Raw genomic sequence first — 19,029 nt, 5'->3', positions numbered from 1 at the left:
AGACAGACATTTTGTATCTCTAAAGTCTAGTGCTGTTCCTAAAATACATTAGTGCTTAATAAACTTTGAATTATCAATGGTTATTTCAGTAAAGTGAAATCTGGTCAACATGGGGGTAGCTCTAGGCAAATATCTTCAGAGCAAGCGAGCAAGAGCACTCAGGAGATGTGCGGTCTGCCCTCCTGGGAGCATGTCATCTCAGCACAGGCAAGGAAAAGTGATATGTTGATGTTCACGTGGTGACATTTTTCCTGGAATACTTTTCCTGTAGCCCAAAAGCTTGTCTAAAGTCTTGGACTTCTCCACTCAAATGAGAGAAAGCACAAAAGCAGCCTTATTCCTTCTAACAGATACTCAATGTCTACTCACTTTTATTTTCTCATTTTACATACACATCTGTTTACATCTAGGACTGGTCTGCCTCCTATTTCCTTTATTTTAGAAATAATCCTAGTTCTCTTTGTCTTTATTCACTTTGAAAGCATAGTTCCCTCATTCCATTCCAGCGGACTCCAGAAAGTTTTTTCTGACTTTAACAGTGAAACATTGGGAGAAATCTCTTAATTCTCTTTTCCCCCATTAAAGCATCACTTATTTTAATAGGCTGCATTTTGACTGTAATATATAACAAAAGCCAGCAATGATGTATCTGAGTTAAAATATTGATTTGTTATCCAAGATGATTTATTTTTAATATCTTTAGAAGGTATATACCCAAAAGATTTTCCTAAAACATCAGTGAACCCAAATGATCTTATGTCTTATTGGTGTTCTTCTTATTTATTTCTGCTGTCCTTCTAATTATGAATCCTCTGTTATCTTGACAATATGTAACTTCTTCTAGTTCTCTTTTGTCCAAAATTCACATGGTAAGGTCATCTGTTTTGGCACCCAGGTCAGATACCCCTTAGGAAGAGTCTCACTGGTTTCTTAAAAAAAAAAAAAAAAAAAAATCACAGCTATATCTTTTGATATCTATGGCAATCATGCATTTGCTTCTATTTTGGATTATCTGTCTTATCTCCTGGACATCAAAGGCATCCTTCAGGGTAGACGTGCTATCTGTTTTACATCTGCCACTCTCCTTTAAATGTAAAATCCTAATCACAACTGGCAGGTATGTAGATTAAAATGATTTCTAGAACTTTCCTTCTGTACCCACAAGATCCTAAAATCTTAGCGGAATTTGAATGAGTTAATTTTCTTTTCATATTTTTTTCTTCATAGGAAAAAGAAGACCATTTTGAATCTGTTCAACTGAAATCCTCAAGATCCCCAAATATATGAAAAGACAGTGCTGTAGCCTTCAGATTAATGAATGAAGAAACCTGATCTCTAGTTTTACAGGACCAGAGTTTAAATCCTGTCCTCGTATCTGGCACGTTGGTGTTTTCACAGAGGAGGACCATGCTGCTGAAAAGGGAAGGAGATTGAAACGTTTGATTGCCTTATCACATGGTCAAGTATCTTGCCAAAAATAGGAAAGCAAATGGTTTGGGTCTCAACTGAAGATGAAGCTCAACTCAGGAAGAGATTTATCTGTAAATAGACATAACTGAAAACCAAGGTTAAGCCCACCAGTGCACTGCTGATGCATGCCATATAATTTAATGGGTAACTTTTATTCTTTATAACTTCCACATAAAAAGTGTGCTGAGGGCAGATGTGAACATATGCATTGTGATTCTATTTATGTCTTTTCTTTATAGTTTGGGGAAGATTTGAAAGTTTTTAAGGTATCATTTATTTCCCCATTATTTATTTTCCTGACACACCTTAAAACATCTTTTCTATTAAAAAATGGTGAACAAAAAAAGACAATAAATTTTTCATTTTTCCATAGGGTCTTTCTTGATTTCAGCAGCCTTAGTAAACAGTAACTTTTTAGGAAGAATAAATATGTAAACATGCGCTTGGGTTTTCTAAACTTACATTCGCCTTTGAAATTGCATCCTTGTTGAAACTAGTAAGAAGGGCTTGACTGAAAGAGTTAAAGGGATACACTTTTCAAAAAAGGCAGAGAAACCTGACTTTCCATTAAACAAGCTGACTACGGTATTATAGATATCAAATGGCTCAAGACCAATTTTGTAATGCTTGCAGTCTAATTATGAATGAGTGAGAAAGCTTGTTTATCAAATCACATGCAAAATCATGAAGAAGAAAGTGGGATGGCTTGTAAGTACACATAACTATGCAAAGGTATTGGGATAATTTCATGGTTCGCAGAAAATGGCAGTGGGACATTGGCCCTATATCAAGCATCAAAGTTATATGGTTATTTTTCTGCTAAGACATTGAGGCTTATGACTTCCATACAAGTTTTCTTTTTGAGTAAAGCAGGAATTCAATTTTGGGAAATTGCATACAATTATGTATTCATAATAAGAATGTGGTTGTATCGTACGTAGTTAGGAAGTAAGTGTTGTTCTTATTCAAAAGTGATCTAGGTAATTGTGATATTTCCTCTGATGGATGGGTTACTAGTATTAGCACGACTTGAATATTATTTGTTGAAAGAAGATTGAATGAAGTCTGATCTAATTTTGTGTAAACCTTTATTGTTCCAGAACTGGGAATGAGGGGAGTTTACTGACCATTGATGATCTAAGGTGCTCTGGTTTGTTTTTAATAAACAGTAATCTATGTAGATCTTAATCTAGATTTTTAAAAAAAGACTGGTGATTGCCTAAGAGGCAGGCCACAGGAGCAAGATTTATTGAAAGTTTTGCCCCAACTCTTTCAATTAAGTATGACTTGCAACTTTTGATTCGGCAGGTAATGTCTTTATTTTTGTGGAAAATGGGAAAAAAATAAATAATTGCAGTTATTCATCTGGTGGGTAAAACACTGAACCATCCTGTTATTGTTAAATGAATGTCTGTTTTGTGTACATCTTTGCTGTGGGATTCATGAGTGTAGATGAGATTGCCATTATTTTATTGTTAGCTGTGAAATGGGGGGGGGGGGGCTGTCAGCGTAAACCCTTTTCACATTTAGTTTCCTAAATCTTGTTTGTTAATAAGAAATTCTTACAAGAAGTTATTTTGGCATTGCTTACATTTATCCTGGCAACTGTGCTGATGAGCCTTTCCCCACCTTGATCAAAATTTAAGCAGAATGATAATACATTTGAGATGCACCTTTTCAGAGAAACCCTGGCCAAGGTGTACAGGCTGGCCAGAGTCAGGAGGCTCCACATAGTCACCTGCCACGTGTCTTCATCTTTGGCTATGCTTCACATGTATGTACCAAGCCATAGAGATAATTGGGATTTGCTCCCAGGTAGCTTCTTTCTTCTCCTGTCACTGGACTAAATCTCTGACATGTCAAAAATGCCTTAAATTTTAATGAACTCTCTGAAAATGCAGTTGGTATTGAAGAATTTATTTTATTTCTAATTTTAGATATAAAATAGATTTTTGTCAGCTTAGTCCCATCTTTGGAAAGGAGCTGCCTTTTCCCCTTTGGATCCCAGTTATTTGTCATTTTATTCCAAGTACTGAAGAAGTATGACAGAAAGAGTATCATGAAAATATGCAGACCAATCTTGACTATAAAATTCACTGTTATTTTATGTCTTGCCTTTGTAGAGCTCAGTGGAATGTTAAAAGGCATAAACAAATTAATCATGTTTCTGCGACTTTTAATAGATATTTGTTGTTCTCGCCCCTCATAAATGGTAGAAGAAGAAGTTCTAGATTATTTTTCTAAAAGGCACAGGTCTTAAAGCCTTAAATACTTCATTAAGTCCACTGTCACCTATAATGTCTCTCAGTGCTCTGTCAAAACGCATTTAAATTGGTTTTCCACTGGATGAGACCATGTCTTCGATGGATAAATTACATCATGCCATTTAACAATGTTGAGGAATTTGATATGTGTCCACTTGATTTAAAAGACTGAATTTTATTCTTGTTGACTTTTCCCCTTTTTGGTTACTAGTAAATCAAGTCCTTTCCAGGATTAAAATTGTTTCATAGTATTTTTGTGTAGACTTTTGTGATTATTTTCTTCCCAAGGAGAAAAGATGATTATGTGGAAGAAGTGCTTGGGTCCAGTCATTTACGAACAGGAGTCTCCAGGTTCCCAGGTGGTGGGTCATGATTCACTGTGATTCTTCAAGACCAACTGGGTCAACTGTCACTTGACATCTGTCAATAGAACTACTTCCTGTGGCTCATGGTCATTCTTAATGGAAGGCTGATGTGCAGATCATTTCTCTTTTGCTCATGGAAGTAAATTTCCTGGAAGTTGAGATGGGAAGATGATTTCACTGGCAAGTTTTCAGTCAGTGTATTCCTCACATTTATCTTTTTTACACAGAAGTTGTGTAGAGTAGGTCTTCCTCTTCAGAGAAATTAAAATATCCTCACACCTCTTTTATCATAACCATAGATGTTATCTCAAATTTACAGGACGAAGTCCTAAATAGAGGTTGCCCTAAAGAAAAGGTCCCAAGGGGAGTAAACTTAAAACTGAACACATCCAACACCTGATGCATTTATTGGATGCTAAAATGGATTTCACCTTCACATTAACTGGCCAGAGATGAACTCTTGCTGGATTTTATTTCTTTTAGTTAAACATTTTCAAGATGAGTTCCTTTTAGACTCATAAATGAAGAAGTAAAACTTGAAGAGGAGGATGAATAATTGAAAATTGGTAACACTATTACAGTGGATACTGATACTAGCAGTACAGTTGATATTACTATTGCAGTTGTCTAGGTCAGAGACCAGCAAACTTTTGCTGTAAAGGATCAGATAGTAAATATTTCAGCCTTGCAGGACAGGTGGTCTCTGTGCAAATCTGTAGCATGAAAGCAGCCACAGATAATATGTAAACAAATGGACGTGGCTGCATCCAATAAAACTTTGTGTACACGGAAATTTGAGTGTCATTTAAATTTTACTTGTCATGACATATTCTTCTTTAATTCTTCTCTCAACTCTTTAAAAATGTAGAAACATTCTTTGCTAACAGGCTTTACAAAAACAGGTGCTGGACTCAGATTTGGCCTATGAGCTATGGTTTGCTCACCACTGGTTTTAATCGCTGCCACCCACAAGCAGAACTCTGCGTACAGATCTGCTTACCACCTCAAAAGTTTCTCAGGCCTCTAGAGATATTCAGGAAGAAAATAAGCCATCACGCTCCTTTGATGATTTAATCACCTACACAAAGACAAAGCCAGATACTCTTCTGCATTCCTCTTGTAGTTTTGAGAATCAATTCTGTATATTGATTAGCAAATGACAAAACTAAAGGATGTGAATAGATTCAAATTCAACCAGCAACATTGGTTTAAATGTCTTCTATCTTTGGGATTTATGTAACACTTATTGCTAAGGTAACTGGATTTGGAAATAATATTCTATCTTATATACAGATGCATTTAAATACCAGAGTAGCCCCAAGTGGGGGCTATTGATGTATAAGAATAGTTTCAGCATAGATTCCTGAGTCCCAGCCCTGGAGAGGGTCACCTGAACAATTCACATGCATCCAGGCAGCACACACCTCCATCCACGCATGCTTACCAAATCCTATCTTAAGACCCACTGAGCTACAAAAGACAGGATTCCTTTAATGTTTGGTGGCTTGAGAAATGGACCTCTAATTCCTTTTTTTTTTTTTTTAAGATTTTATTTATTCATGAGAGACAGACACACACAGAGGCAGAGACATAGGCAAAGGGAGAAGCAGGCTCCATGCAGGGAGCCTGATATGGGACTCGATCCCCACACTTCGGGATCATGACCTGAGCTGAAGGCAGATGCTCAACCGCTGAGTCACCCAGGCATCCCAGACCTCTAATTTGCTTGAATAAAATATCATAGTAAGGCTTTTAATTTGCTGAAAATTTCATCTTATTAATGAGTCTTAGAAGAAGAGCTCTGTCTAAAATAGCTTGTGGGTGTTGATAGATTTGGTTTAGAGCAGGGCAATATTTCCTTTATCTTAGATGGCTGCTTTCAGATGACCATTGATTGGTCTAAATAAAAGAGTTAAAGCCAATGGGAATTGCATAAACCTAAACTTTTTGTCACAGAGCAGGAGTGACAATTGCCTTATTTGTGGGTTTGGGCCTTTGTTATTAGAGCTATGGTGGTTATAACCCACACTGGTGTTCCGTCTTCCTGGCACCTCACTTTTCTTGGCGTCTTCATTCACACTTACAGTCTTTTGCTGAAGAGCTCTGGGGCCCAAAGCTATTATAGTGGATAAGTGAGGAAAGCAGGGGCTAGCCCAGGGAAGGTGGAGGTGAGGATGTACAGGTCCAGTCTGAATTACCTCCTTTCTCAGCTTCTCTGAATCTGTACTCTGTGTGGTCTGCAAACCAGGTTGCCCCACAGCTTGAAAATGGGACTTTTTTTATATTACCATGATGAATCTGAGTAGGTAAGAGAATATTAATATTTAAATGAGAGAGGATCCAGAGCATTTCAGAAACCGTAAACACTCAGAATACTAACAATCATCCCCCACAGCGTTAGTCTCTGATATGTTAAAAAGTAGGATAGATCATTCTGCCTAAGTTCCTAAAATTCAGGAAGTTTTTGCAAAGATGGATCCACTCAACCAGTTTTATATTTTGGAAGAATGAAATGTTCTTACCAGAATTTAAAAAAAATCAAAATCTATTTGTTCAAAGTGGCTTATGTAAAAATGATTTTATAATTGTTGTTTTCCATACATTACTCTGTTTTTCAAAAAAATCATTTCCAGGAATCACATGTTAGGTGATGCAATTTCAAATAGGAACCAAAGCTTATGACAAGGAAGGAGAAAATGACAAGAATTGTCAGTTATTGAGTTTCCAGTGTGTGGGCGGAGTGCGAAAAATACAGTGGCCCATAGATCAAAACCCACCTCTCAAATATAGTGTTCTCAAGATTCACCCACAGCCTCATTGCCTTGTTTAAAAAGATTCACGATATGTTTGATTGTTTTACGCATCAGCTGTTGTCTCTGAACCACCCATCTGATACAGCCTTCCTCCAACTGTCACGTCCCATCAATGAATTGCATTTATTCTCCCTCCCATCAGCCTAGCCTCAGCCTTTATCTTGAGCAGAAGCCCGTTTGGGGAGCACTTACCTAGCACTCCTGCCAGTGTCCACCACAGCAGGATGCATTTCTCCCCACCCACTCCCCCATATCCAGGTTCTTCTTTGAGTATGAGTTCAGGGGCTGGTTTGCAATGTTGTTTTGAGAATCTGGTGACTTCTGGTTGGATTAGGTTAGGTTGCTGACTCAAATGCGTTCAGAAGGAAGCAGAGCATTTCAAACATCTGACTCCTCACTTGATGTCCTTCAAGCCTATTCCTGTTGGCTGTGTGTACCTGCTCACAGTTTCTAGACATTTTAAAAATAGCATCAATACGTTCTGATGAACCAGGCCCTTCCATCCTCGTCTCCTCCTCCTTCCACTTAACTGTTTTCCTCAGTCACTTCTTCCATGATTCACATTATGCCTTTATGCTCCTTAAAGGCAAGCACTGTGTTGCACCATCTCTCTCTCATGGCCTGAAGAGTGGCCCCCCAAAGGATATGTCTACATTCCAACCCCTGGAGCCTGGGAATGTACTTTTCTTGGAAAAAGAGCCTTTGCAGATGTGATTAATTTATGGCTTTTGAGATAAGATTATCCTGGAATATCCAGGTGGGCTTAAGTCCAATGACAAGTATTATTATAAGAAGGAAGGACAGACACACAGAGGTTGACATGAAGATGGAACCACAGATTGGAGTGATGGGGCCAGAAGTTACAAGAGGCATGGGATGGATTCTCCTCTAGAACTTGTGGTGGAATACCATACTGCCAACACTTTGGTTTTGGACTTCTGGTCTCCAGAACTGTAAGAGAATAACTTCCTATTGCTTTAAGTGATCCCATTTATGGTAAGTTGGCAAATCAGCCACAGGAAATAAATATGTTCTCTATACATGGTACCTAGCACAGGACCTGGCAGGAAGATGTGTTCTTAATAAATTTTCCTACATTGAGAAATGATTTGTGACTGGAAGGGTTTACAGTGGAAGATAGGAAAGTGTGATTATGAATAAGCTAGTTTTACTTTATCCATGCTTTCCCTGCTCACTCCTGTATTTAGCTTAGTAAAATATTCAAGTTTAGTGACAAGTCTGCATGTCTGAGTATTGTTACTGGGACTTTGGAAATGCACCGGAACATACCACATCCTGCATTTTATTGCTCCATTTAGCTATCAGTGGTGAGAGTTATTTTCTAATGGATTGACAGCATGATTTCCCTGCCTCCTTCCTAGGAACTTACTGGTTAGTTTAGAATAGTTGTATTAGAAGAGTTTCCTGTCTTTATGCTTTTGAAATGAGAGCTATCCAGCCTTTCCCAGCAGGCCACAGTGTCTGATCAGAATGTAGAACCCTCTCCTTACTGCATCAGAGGCTTATTTGGCCAAATTCTGTGCTGTTGTACAGATGCGCCTTAAAGACATCCATGTGTGTATTGTCATGTGGCCACTGACACAGCCTGATAATAGTATCATCAGTCAACTTCTGTTCTTTGTGATCTGCGAAGTCCAGAACTCTCTAGCAGGGTATCAACTTGTGTTCAGAGTGTATGTAGGTGTACAGAGAAGCACAGTTAGACAGTTACTTCCAACGTTAAAAGTAGAAATAATCTTAAGTCAACATATTCAGACTTCTTGGAGTGATTAAAAAAGAATAAGCCATTATCCACCATGCTGGAAAACCTTGAAGGTTTTATTCTCAATATTTTTACATTAATACAGATGCTTTTTATTTTGTGCTGAGAAAAAAACAATCTGTTACACATAATGTAACTTTAATATACAACATAGAAACTCATCCTAAATTAGTTACAACAAGGACCTACAAAAGACTTCATAGGAAAAAAAGTTACCTAATATTGCCACCAAATTTTATTTTAGACTGACCCTGTCAGACCCTGTCACCAATGCTCAGCTCTGTAAACAGTGGTTATTTCCATGTTCCGGGGAATCGTTAATAATGGGGCACTAAAATCAGCCTAAAAAGTTCTAGCACATCACTATATACTGTACAGTCCTCAAAAATAATTTATCGTACTGTTTCTAAAAAAGGTCCTAGGGTTCTTTTGCTCTGTTTCCATATTCTGGAGCTGCACGCGAGCACTTCTGTCTAACAGTCTAAAAACACGAGAACTGAACTGTAATTCACAATCACAGAGATGAGGTGGTGGAGTCGAGAACTTCCCGCCCATTGCACACCGTGGGGACATAGGTGCTTGCAGAAGCTGGAAAACAAAGCAGGTCAGAAAATTCAGTGTTAGTCAAGTGAGCCATAGGTAATGGAGAGGATAATCCTAGATGCTAGTTAAAATTAAGTTCAAAATCCGTTTTCATTTAGTTTTGGAAAAAGCTAAGTGACTGAATGCTGTAGTAGGTCAACTTTCTAAATATGTTCTGCTCAAAATTAGTTTGTATCCTGGTGTGTACCTCCACTAATGACATACCTCTTGGAGAGAGAGTTTATAAGCGTAATCGTTGTTGAAAGGAGTCACTTGTGGATTTAAAATTAGCTTTAGTGAGCTATAAACTGGTTAAAATAGAATGTGCAAAATTGAAAGCTCACTGCAATTTTCTTAAAGATTGTTAAATTAATTATGGTTTTTAGTACCTCAATTACTTTCATTCTCTCTGGGCAGGGATGCTTCTTACATAGTCTCACGAGTCATCTGTGAACTCCACTGCCTCACAGAATGGTTTGGTGCATTTTCATTGTTCAAGTGGATAACCTCTGTGAATATTCTAGGAAAGACTGGGGTGCTGAGAACTCAGTTTCTTAACAGTTCTTGGGAAGACATTCCAAAGGGAAGTGCTCTTGTTAATGACAATAGTGGCAACTATTGTCAGGGTGTTAGATGGGTATGTATTTTCATCCTTTTTATGGCATTTAGTTTTCCTAGATGCAATTCATATCCCTTATTACTTTAAAGGACTTGTTTTCATGAGAGATCTACATACAGCTTTGGCTTTTTACTAAAGAAGGACAAAAAAAAGAAGGAGCCCCCATTCTCCATGGGGTGTGCAACTCTGTAGCCCAGAGAATCAGAGATGGCCTTACATTTATTTCCTTTTGAGCTGTTTTTGTTGCATCCCTTGGCCTGCCCATGATTATATGCTTTGCCCAAAAGGAACTGATCCTCTTGGCTACTGACCACAGCCCAGGTCAAACTGACCAGTCAGCTGTCCCATTCTTTAAGTGCGTATCTCTTGGTTAATAATCATATAAGCTAATTTCCTGCTAAAGTGTTCATGCCTGATAGTGGAAATATTCTTGCCCAGTAAGATGGCATTTTTCATAAGGATTTTCTTTAAACATGAAGGAGAAACTCATTATTAACTTTGAGATTATGTGCTCAGTCACCATATAACCTGAAACCTTTCAGCAGGCTCACCAGTAGGGAAACTAGAACTTTTCAATTTTGCATTGATTACTTGGATAGGTAGGTAAGAAAAGCCATGAAGACAAGTCTGTGTGATTGTCTGAGGTTACAGCAGAGTCCTGTGACATGCTAACTCTTGGAGATATTTTTCCTTTGATCATTTTTAGGATCAGGTTCAATTTTCTTTATAATATGATCCCACTAAAAGGTACAGCTTTGGGAGAAAACATGGCATAATCTACATTTCTACAGTGAAGACATTTGAACACAGCGTGGGCCAGATAAATACTGGATGGAAAAGGATAGTGATAATAATTTCAAATGTGAGGGTGTTACCTTATTCTTTGTCAAGTTTTTTCATACTTTATGTAACTGTAGGTTCATAAAAACTAAGTAGGGAAAGAGAAAGAACAAGGTGAGGTGAAGTTCAACTACAGTTCAGTGGAAATGTAGGAGCATGCCAGGCTCTTCAGTATGTGCTCTTCCTGTATATTCTGTTTCCAAATAGTAACTTGACATCCCCAGGTGGACGTTTAATAGGCATCTTAAAATCCAGTGGCCAAAGAGTAACTCTTGATCCCCTAACCTGTCCCCATCTAGACTTCTTTTCTTCAATGAATGGTTTCACGATCAAGCCAGTGACCCAAGCCAGAAGTCTTAACAGTTATGCATCGTTTCCTTTTTTGTCTCTACTGTCCTGTCAATCCAATCAGGTGGCCAAATCAACTCAATATCCACATCCACCTACTCATCTCTGCATCCACCACCTTGGACCAAGCCACCATTATCTGGCTATTGGCTACCAGGATGGTTGTACTGCTAATGTCTCTATTTCCATGCTTGCTCCCTGCCACACATTCTCCATGCAGCAGTGACAGTACATTTAAATGTCAGTCACCTCCATGTGCTCCTGGAATGGCCTCCTTTTGTAATCTCCTTCCTCCAGATCATACATCCCCACGTGATTCAAACCATGCCTATCTGCATTCATTTCATTCTGTGGTTTCTTTTCCCCACCTTTTTTCACGCTTGTCCTCAAACACAGCACATCACAGCAATGGCGGGCCTTAGTCATTGCCTCTGCCAGGAGTGTTCTTCTCTCTCTTGATCACATGTCTAGCTTCTTCGTGTCATCTACATCTGAAATACCACCTCCTGAAAAAGGCTATCATCAGGCCACCTCACTTAAATAGCCAACCAGTTAGTCTCTGTTGCATTACCTAATTTCAAAACTGATTTTTTTCTTGCCTATTATTTATTATCTCTTTGTTAGCGTCTTATGCCTTATAATACTCTTGACTAGAAAATATGCAGGGGCTCTGTCATGCCCCTATCCTAATTCCTGGTCATGGAATAGATTCTCTATAAATATTTTCTGAATGACTCTACAAATGGTTGCATTTCACAGAACAGGAGAACAAATGGAAATTTCAAGAAGGAAATAATCTTTTAACCTGAAGAAATGACCAGGAAATATGAAACATATGGGCAGCCTTGTTTTGGGACAGGTAGGCCTTTTTGCTTCTCAGGCCACATTGTGACAATGAGCATTAAGTACCCCTATAGAGAGAACTGGCTTGGACTGTAAACATCTCATGGCAGGCATGGTGCCTTTGATATTCTTACTAATCTCTTCATCTTTTCCAGGATCAAGTTTTATTATTTCTGTGCAGATTTTTCATTTTCAGAGCTGGAAGAGGAATGATAGGTCATGCGGGTAAGTCTAGGAGAACCAGGGACTGGTATGCTTATGCCCCTTTGTGTCTATCTTGGATCAGTCTACTACTTTCTGCTGGCACTTTTTTTTTTTTTTACATTTTTTAAATTTAAATTCGATTTGCCAACATATAGTGTAAAACCCACTGCTCATCCCACCAAGTGCCCTCCTCATCGCCTGTCACCCCGTTACCTCATCTCCCCACCCACCTCCACTTCCACAACCCTTTGTTTGTTTGCCAGAGTTAGGAGTCTCTCGTGGTTTGTCTCCTTCTCTAATTTTCCCACTCAGTTCCCATCCTTTCCTGTATAATCCCTTTCATTATTTCTTATATTCCATGTATGGGTGAAAACATATGATGATTGTCCTTTTCCAACTGACTTATTTCACTCAGCATAATACCCTCTAGTTCCATCCATGTCAAAGCAAATGGTGGGTATTTGTCTCTTTGACAGATGAATGGATAAAAAATATGTGTAGATATACACAATGGAATATTACTCAGCCATCTGCTGGCACTTTTAAAGATTTTATCAGAAACCCGCTGTGATATTCCCCATACTTTTTTGGAACTTGATATAATGCTGTTCCTAAGTGTGATCTGAAGATTTTCTTGCTCACTGCATGCTAATTTCTTAAAAAAAAATATATATATATATGTGTGTGTGTGTGTGTGTGTGTGTGTGTGTGTGTATGTTGACTAGTTGGCTGCATGGAAAATCCTAAGTTAATAGTTTCAAATAATATTCCTGTGTACCCCCGCCCCTCGCCCATAGATACCATTATGGTAATTTGCAGAATAACTATGATTCACATACCTGCTTCATAAGGGCATGGAAGGGAATGCCCTACCTCAGCAGATCTGAATTCTTTGAGAGGAAGATAATACAAATTCAAGATTTTCTTACCAGGAATAATAACAGCAAAACTTCTTCCACCAAGACTCTTGCTGTAGTTATTTCTACTCTAACTACTTTTAAGTGTATTGAAGGGGAACGTTACTTGTATTTTTCCTGCTTCTCTTTTACTGTTTCATCTGTAGCTCTTGTTGGTGCATTTTATTTTATTATGTAAAAAATATCCTCATTTTTGTACGTGCTGCTGAATATAGTAGAGGAAATTACTGTTTTATGAGTTTACTATCTCAATTACTTTGCCTTTCATAAATATTTTACATATGCCTCCGTCTTAGCCCATCTGTTATTCCCCAAGGTAGGAAAATCTGTGGAAGAGCAAAGTACTATCATTTTCATGTGTGTGTTTGTGATGAGCTTTAGCTATTATTCTAATGAAATTCTCATGAGGTTTTTAATGGTATAAGTTTAGCCCATTTTCTTAAGTGCAGTTAAGCAGATTTCTATAATCATACTTTCTGTCAGAAATAAGAGGCATGCAGGCTTATTTTTGGCTTTGCCAGGAGGTGGGGTGGGGGTGAGGGGGTGAGCAGCAGCTGCTAGTAAGGTGGTGCAATTCCAAGTGAAGACTGAAGATAGTGGAAAAAGACCTAATAAGTTCCACCATTGATCACAGAAGGGCGATTCACACCCACCAAAAGGCAGATTTTACGTCACAGGCTAGTGAGGCATTAGAAATCAATGCAGCCACATGGCAGCTTTGTCTCATGCTCTGCAATCCATTCCTCTTCCACCCGTAATGCACAGGCTTGCCAGGCATTGGAGAAAATGACCCCATTTTTTCAGGTACCAGGGCCCTCAATCAATGCTAAACATACTTATTTAATAGATTCTTAACAGATGCCATGTCCACTAGTCAATTTAGTGGCTGAGACTTGGTTGCTGAGAACCAGTGTGTTACTATAACTGTATAATATAGCAGACTTCGGGAAAAAAATAAAACAAACATTTAAACAGAACAGATATTCCACTTTGTTCCCGTCTGTTATGTTTCCTTGCCCCTGGTAACCCCAAATAATTTTTCCCGGCATGTCTGCTAGTTTAGAAATGTTAATGCTATGGTCGTGGAATTCAGTTTCTACCAGCTGTTTGGTACTTTGTCCTCCTGCTTTGTTACTGAACCTGTTTTTTCACTCATCACCTTAATTTTATTTGCACTGGGGCCCCTAGGTCCCACTCCAGATGTTCATCTGCTGACTAATACAAGTTGCCCAGGCAGATAATGACATTACTAGCCACCATTTGGTAGCCTTGCTGTGTCAGATTTCACAGTGGAAGACAGGATCAGTTATTATGAAATGAGGCTAGGTTCTCAGGGAAATGGTTTTAAATTGTTAGCCGTAGATTTAAGAGGAAATCGTATTCATTATGATGTGGGATAAAAATCTACAGACCCAAGATTTAATTTCCAGATGGAGAGTTAGAGCTTATGAATGCAAAGCCTCCTTCATTCAGAGATTTCTTGCGAGTCAAGATTCATGGAAAGAGAAAATATGGCATGTACTTTTTTTTATAACCCAGAATACAACTTAAGTACCTCATCAACAGAAATTCCACTTCTTCAACTAAACACACCAGCCCATTGTTGCCATGATACGCTATCATGCTTTCTTTTCTTTAAAAAAAAAAAATTATTTGGTAGGCTCCACACCCAACAGGGGGCTCGAACTCATGACCCTAAGATCAAGGGTCACATGCTCTAACCGACTGAGCCAGCCAGGTGCCCCTGTCATGCTTTCTTTCCAGTCATGTTCTGTATTCTCTCTACCCTCAAGATGTATGAAAGTGGGTATGCAATAAATAATTTGAAAACAGAAGGACTTAATTTTTGTACTATTCTATTTTGCATTCTTTTTGCTTCTTCTTACTTGACCAACGTCTCTGGTTTGTCCTCTTTTTTATCCAAATGTGTTTTCATGCAAGAGTCAGAAGCTCATTCACCCTGAGGCTCAAACAGCTATTAAGAGCTGTATGTACTACTATGTCTGGGGATCAGTCAGGCCACAGGTATTAAACTCTAATAAAATAATGTCAGGCATTAGTCCTCTTTTCTAGTGTGGCCAATCTTGTCCACTTGACTTTCAAATTCCATACATCATCTGAACACTTTACCAGCTTCCATCGCTACCACCCCAATGTAAACTACTGATATCTAGACTAAGCTATAGCTTCCCAAATTATGTCTTTGCCTGCTCCCTATCTTCTATCTTGCCCACACAGCCAAAGTGAAGGCGATGCTTTTAAAGCCAGGTCATTCCACACACTTTGAGCATTTTCCCCAGTTCTTTCAGTAAAAAAGTAAAAGTCCTGACAGGAATTTCCAAGGCCCTACATATTCTGTTCCCTCTCTGTCCTCATCTCCTCTTACTTTCATCCTTAAGCATTTCCTTCTCAACCTTTCTGCTCTCCTTCCAGCTATGGACCTTTGCTCTTCCCTTTTTCTGGAATGTCTTTTTCCCAGATACAGACAGGGCTCCCTTGTTCTTTGTCCTTCATGCTTCTGGTCAAATGGCATCTTATCAGAGAGGCTTTCCTTGGCCACTGTATAAAAAACAGGAACCCCGTGTCCCCAGGATGCCATATCTGTCCTTACCTCGTATTATTTTCTCTACATCACTTATTAACATCTGATTTATTATGTATTCTTGGTTTGGCTGTTTTATTCATTACTACCTCCCCAGTGCCTAGAGCTGAGCCCCACCCAAAAGCTTCTTGAATGAACGAGTAAATTTTCCTTCAAATTGATCACAATTACCTACCATGGGATGCCTCTCCCAAAGCTTCTGACATTACTCCAGGTAGGGAAGACATTAAAAAATAATTTCCATATGAGTAGGCATTTTCCTGTGTCTAGGGACACAGATATCTCCATTAATGGACGTCCTCCAGTGAATTTCACTTAAACAAAAGGAAAAGGAACTTGGAAGGAGCAATAGTATAGAATAAATTGATGTTAGACTCTTTCCTTGCCTTAAGAAATTGATCATCTGAAGTCAGTGCATGGGCAGTATTTGATTATATACATATTTCCTTTAGTTAACATATCTACATGGTTGTGAGCATTGTACCATGTTCCTAAAAGCATTAATAAATTTGGGGTTATATGGAAATCATATGACCTTTGGCATCTCTCATATAATCTTAAACTCTCTGGTTGAGGATTTGTCTTTGAGGTACCGAGTTCACATTTTATTCATTGATATAGGACAGAAAGAAACTTTAAGAAAATAATGCTTTAAAAAACAAAGAAAGCAATGCTTACTTTTAAACAACTATTTAAATGGGAGAAATTTTATCGTTGACACAAACATTCAGCCAGTCACCATTAGCAATATTGTTTTGTCTTCACTAAACCTCGTTTTCTGAGCAGCTTAATGGGTAGCCCTTCTGGAATACCACCCCTTCTCTGTGTGCAGCCCAGGTGTAGGGTTGCTGGGGTCTCAGATGGACACGATTTATGCCACTGAACTCCCTGGAATGGACTTTTGAGAGGAATACAAGTTTGTACTCATGCTGGCAGAACAAGTTGATGTCATGTACGGCCCTGAAGAGAAGGCATCTAATTTAAAAAAGCAGTCACTGAATTTGCAGATGCTAAAATTCTCGCTGTCAGAATAATCTCTGAGATGCATTTTGTAACTGAGTTGAGGCAGAAAACCCAGAGAGGCCAGGAGAGCTATATAGCCGCTTTTGAGAGTTTTATCTGTGACTTCACTTATCAAATTCCTCAAAGTGTCTAACAGAGAAGGCTCTGGCTTTCCCATCTAGAAATATACTTATTAGAATAAATGATCCTTAGCATCCAGTCCACCTCGAGTCCCTTTGGTCACTACTATTAAAGAACACAAGCTATATTTGCTTGGGGAAAACCGAGTGAAATATTAGAGGTAAAGAGAAAATGATTTAAGGGTTGCAGAAAGGCAGTTGTGGGGCAAATAAAAAGGAAATGTTACATAGAAGGAAGGAGGTGTGGACATCAGCTCCCTGGTACCTGTACCTGTGAGGACGAGGGCCTCTCTCTTCTCCCACCCTCAAGGAGGAAGGGGTGAAAGAGGGTGGAATGAGGTCATCAGGCATCCTGTGACTTTCCAAAGGGAAAATGGATTGACATCTATCCGATGTGGATGCACTATGTATATATATTCTGCTTGGAAGCAGCAGATGGCTTAGCTTGCTGAATACTCTAGGCTCCTCGTGGATTGGCCAGCCAGGATTTATGTTTATAATATACTTATGCCTGTGGCAGGAAGACCATCAATTCACTCTGTGTTGCCAAATAACTTGCTAATGCGCCTGGCCGCTCTAGTACATAGTGTCATTATGGGACTCCCTCAACTGTAAAGTGCAGGCATATTATGCTGATTTTCTGGACTTGTGTTGTCGAGAAGAAACTTAAGCATTATGTGCCTTTTTTTCTTTTATAGAGTGATATTTAGACTCGAGCAATGGCTTGCCTCCTTTTAACTGGGGCATCTTCAAAGGCATGGCCATTGATAAATGCAAGGTCTGGTCCTCATATGCTTGCTTTCTGTTGCTGTAGTTCTGAGGAAAATTATGGTGTGACTCTGAAAGACTGTCCACTTGATCTTTTTATACTATTGCTCCTTATAATGTGAAAATGCTTTGTCATAAAGAATAATTCTATTAATGAAGCTGTTTGCACTTTACCACCTAGATAAGTGACTTTCTGAATAAGGTTTCGGCAGAAGAAATCAATCTCCATATGCCTGCAGCTCCTCCGGGACCCAAATCTGAGCATCATTAGTTAGCAGAAGCCTCTTGACTGTTCTTAATGATAATGACATACATACATCTGAATGATCACCATGAGCAAGAGAAACACACATCCCCATAGGACCAAGTCTGGATACATAATGGCTCTGAAGACTATTGGGCACACTCCATTTCTCACCTCTCTCCCCCCCACTCTGTGCTGATACAAACTCATATTAATGTCAACAACATTCTGACCTGCATGGGTCCCCTAGGGTTTTATGCTGCATAACCTCACGTGTACATCCAGTTTGTCTCTTCCAAGATTATGCAGTTCTACTTACACTTGCAGTGTATGCTCTTGATAGCCTGTCTTTGGGAATTAGCTCTGGGAAGCCCTTTGGCTTCTAAAGATGAACAAAAAAAGAATGGCCTCTTCCTTTTCATTCAAATACAAAGAACATTTGCTTATGAGTGTGAGTGTAGGAGCAGTGTTAACTAGCATGAGTTTAGGATTTTAGGGTCTTTGAGTTAACTGCTATGAGAAGGAGTATTCCTAGTTTTAGTAAATGTCTTCTGAGTGGACAGGTACTTCTATGCTAGAAATGCCTTCTCTAGAGGGTTCCAGAGAGATCTGGAGAAATAGTAGCTGCAGGGGGATGTGGCTGTCAGCATCATGAGGCAGATGTTGGGAACTCAGAACACCTCTTCCCAGTGCCTGCTACCTCCATAAGGGTCCTTTCAGAGGCTCTTCTCGCTCTGCACTGATAATAGCAGATGAAGCAGGCAGCAGGGTTTAGGCTGAGGTTTTCAAAATATTTTCCTTGGTCCATTTTCATTGAACCAGCTGGAGTATCTGTTACAAACAGATTGCTTTTGACCCAGACCATATGACTCAGCATATCTGTGGGTGGGGCCTGGGAACTCCATTTCAAAGAGTGTTTTTTGTTTTTTGGGGATTTATTTATTTATTTATTTATTTATTTATTTATTTATTTTTGGTACGCAAATATTGGTAGCTGTTGGCCTATGGATGTATTTAATAGAGAAAAGTTAGTTTCCTTTATTTTTATTATTTTGACTCCTATTGTGTATAGCTAATCAGATACAACTAAAATTCTTCTCTTTGACACCTAGCAGTATATAAACATTTTGCAAATGGTGAGTTTTCCAAGATGTCCCTAACTATGTCCTTTCTTCCATGCCTGCTTCTAAGTTTAGTCATGCTTTTCCATCTTTTTGGAACAACT

At 38.8% G+C, this 19,029-nt stretch overlaps 2 protein-coding genes across 4 annotated transcripts in view; one reads left to right on the top strand and one right to left on the bottom strand.

Annotated features, from left to right (window-relative positions):
• The window catches only part of ELAPOR2 (endosome-lysosome associated apoptosis and autophagy regulator family member 2), a 171,879-nt gene extending 166,987 nt beyond the window's left edge, over positions 1-4,892 (top strand). For both annotated transcript variants that reach the window (XM_025471511.3, XM_035698439.2), the window contains exon 22: positions 1,228-4,892. In XM_025471511.3, coding sequence (XP_025327296.1) covers positions 1,228-1,287 — 60 coding nt within the window. In that variant the 3' untranslated portion in view covers positions 1,288-4,892. The remainder of the gene's footprint in view (positions 1-1,227) is intronic.
• Positions 4,893-8,730: 3,838 nt separating this feature from the next.
• Positions 8,731-19,029, bottom strand: part of GRM3 (glutamate metabotropic receptor 3) — a 208,925-nt gene continuing 198,626 nt past the window's right edge. For both annotated transcript variants that reach the window (XM_025471513.3, XM_025471514.3), the window contains one exon: positions 8,731-9,283. In XM_025471513.3, the coding sequence (XP_025327298.1) occupies positions 9,210-9,283 (74 nt within the window). In that variant the 3' untranslated portion in view covers positions 8,731-9,209. The remainder of the gene's footprint in view (positions 9,284-19,029) is intronic.

This window comes from Canis lupus, chromosome 14 (genome assembly GCF_003254725.2).
Source record: "Canis lupus dingo isolate Sandy chromosome 14, ASM325472v2, whole genome shotgun sequence".
Taxonomy (NCBI): domain Eukaryota; kingdom Metazoa; phylum Chordata; class Mammalia; order Carnivora; family Canidae; genus Canis; species Canis lupus.
This window is presented reverse-complemented; position numbering and strand designations above follow the sequence as displayed.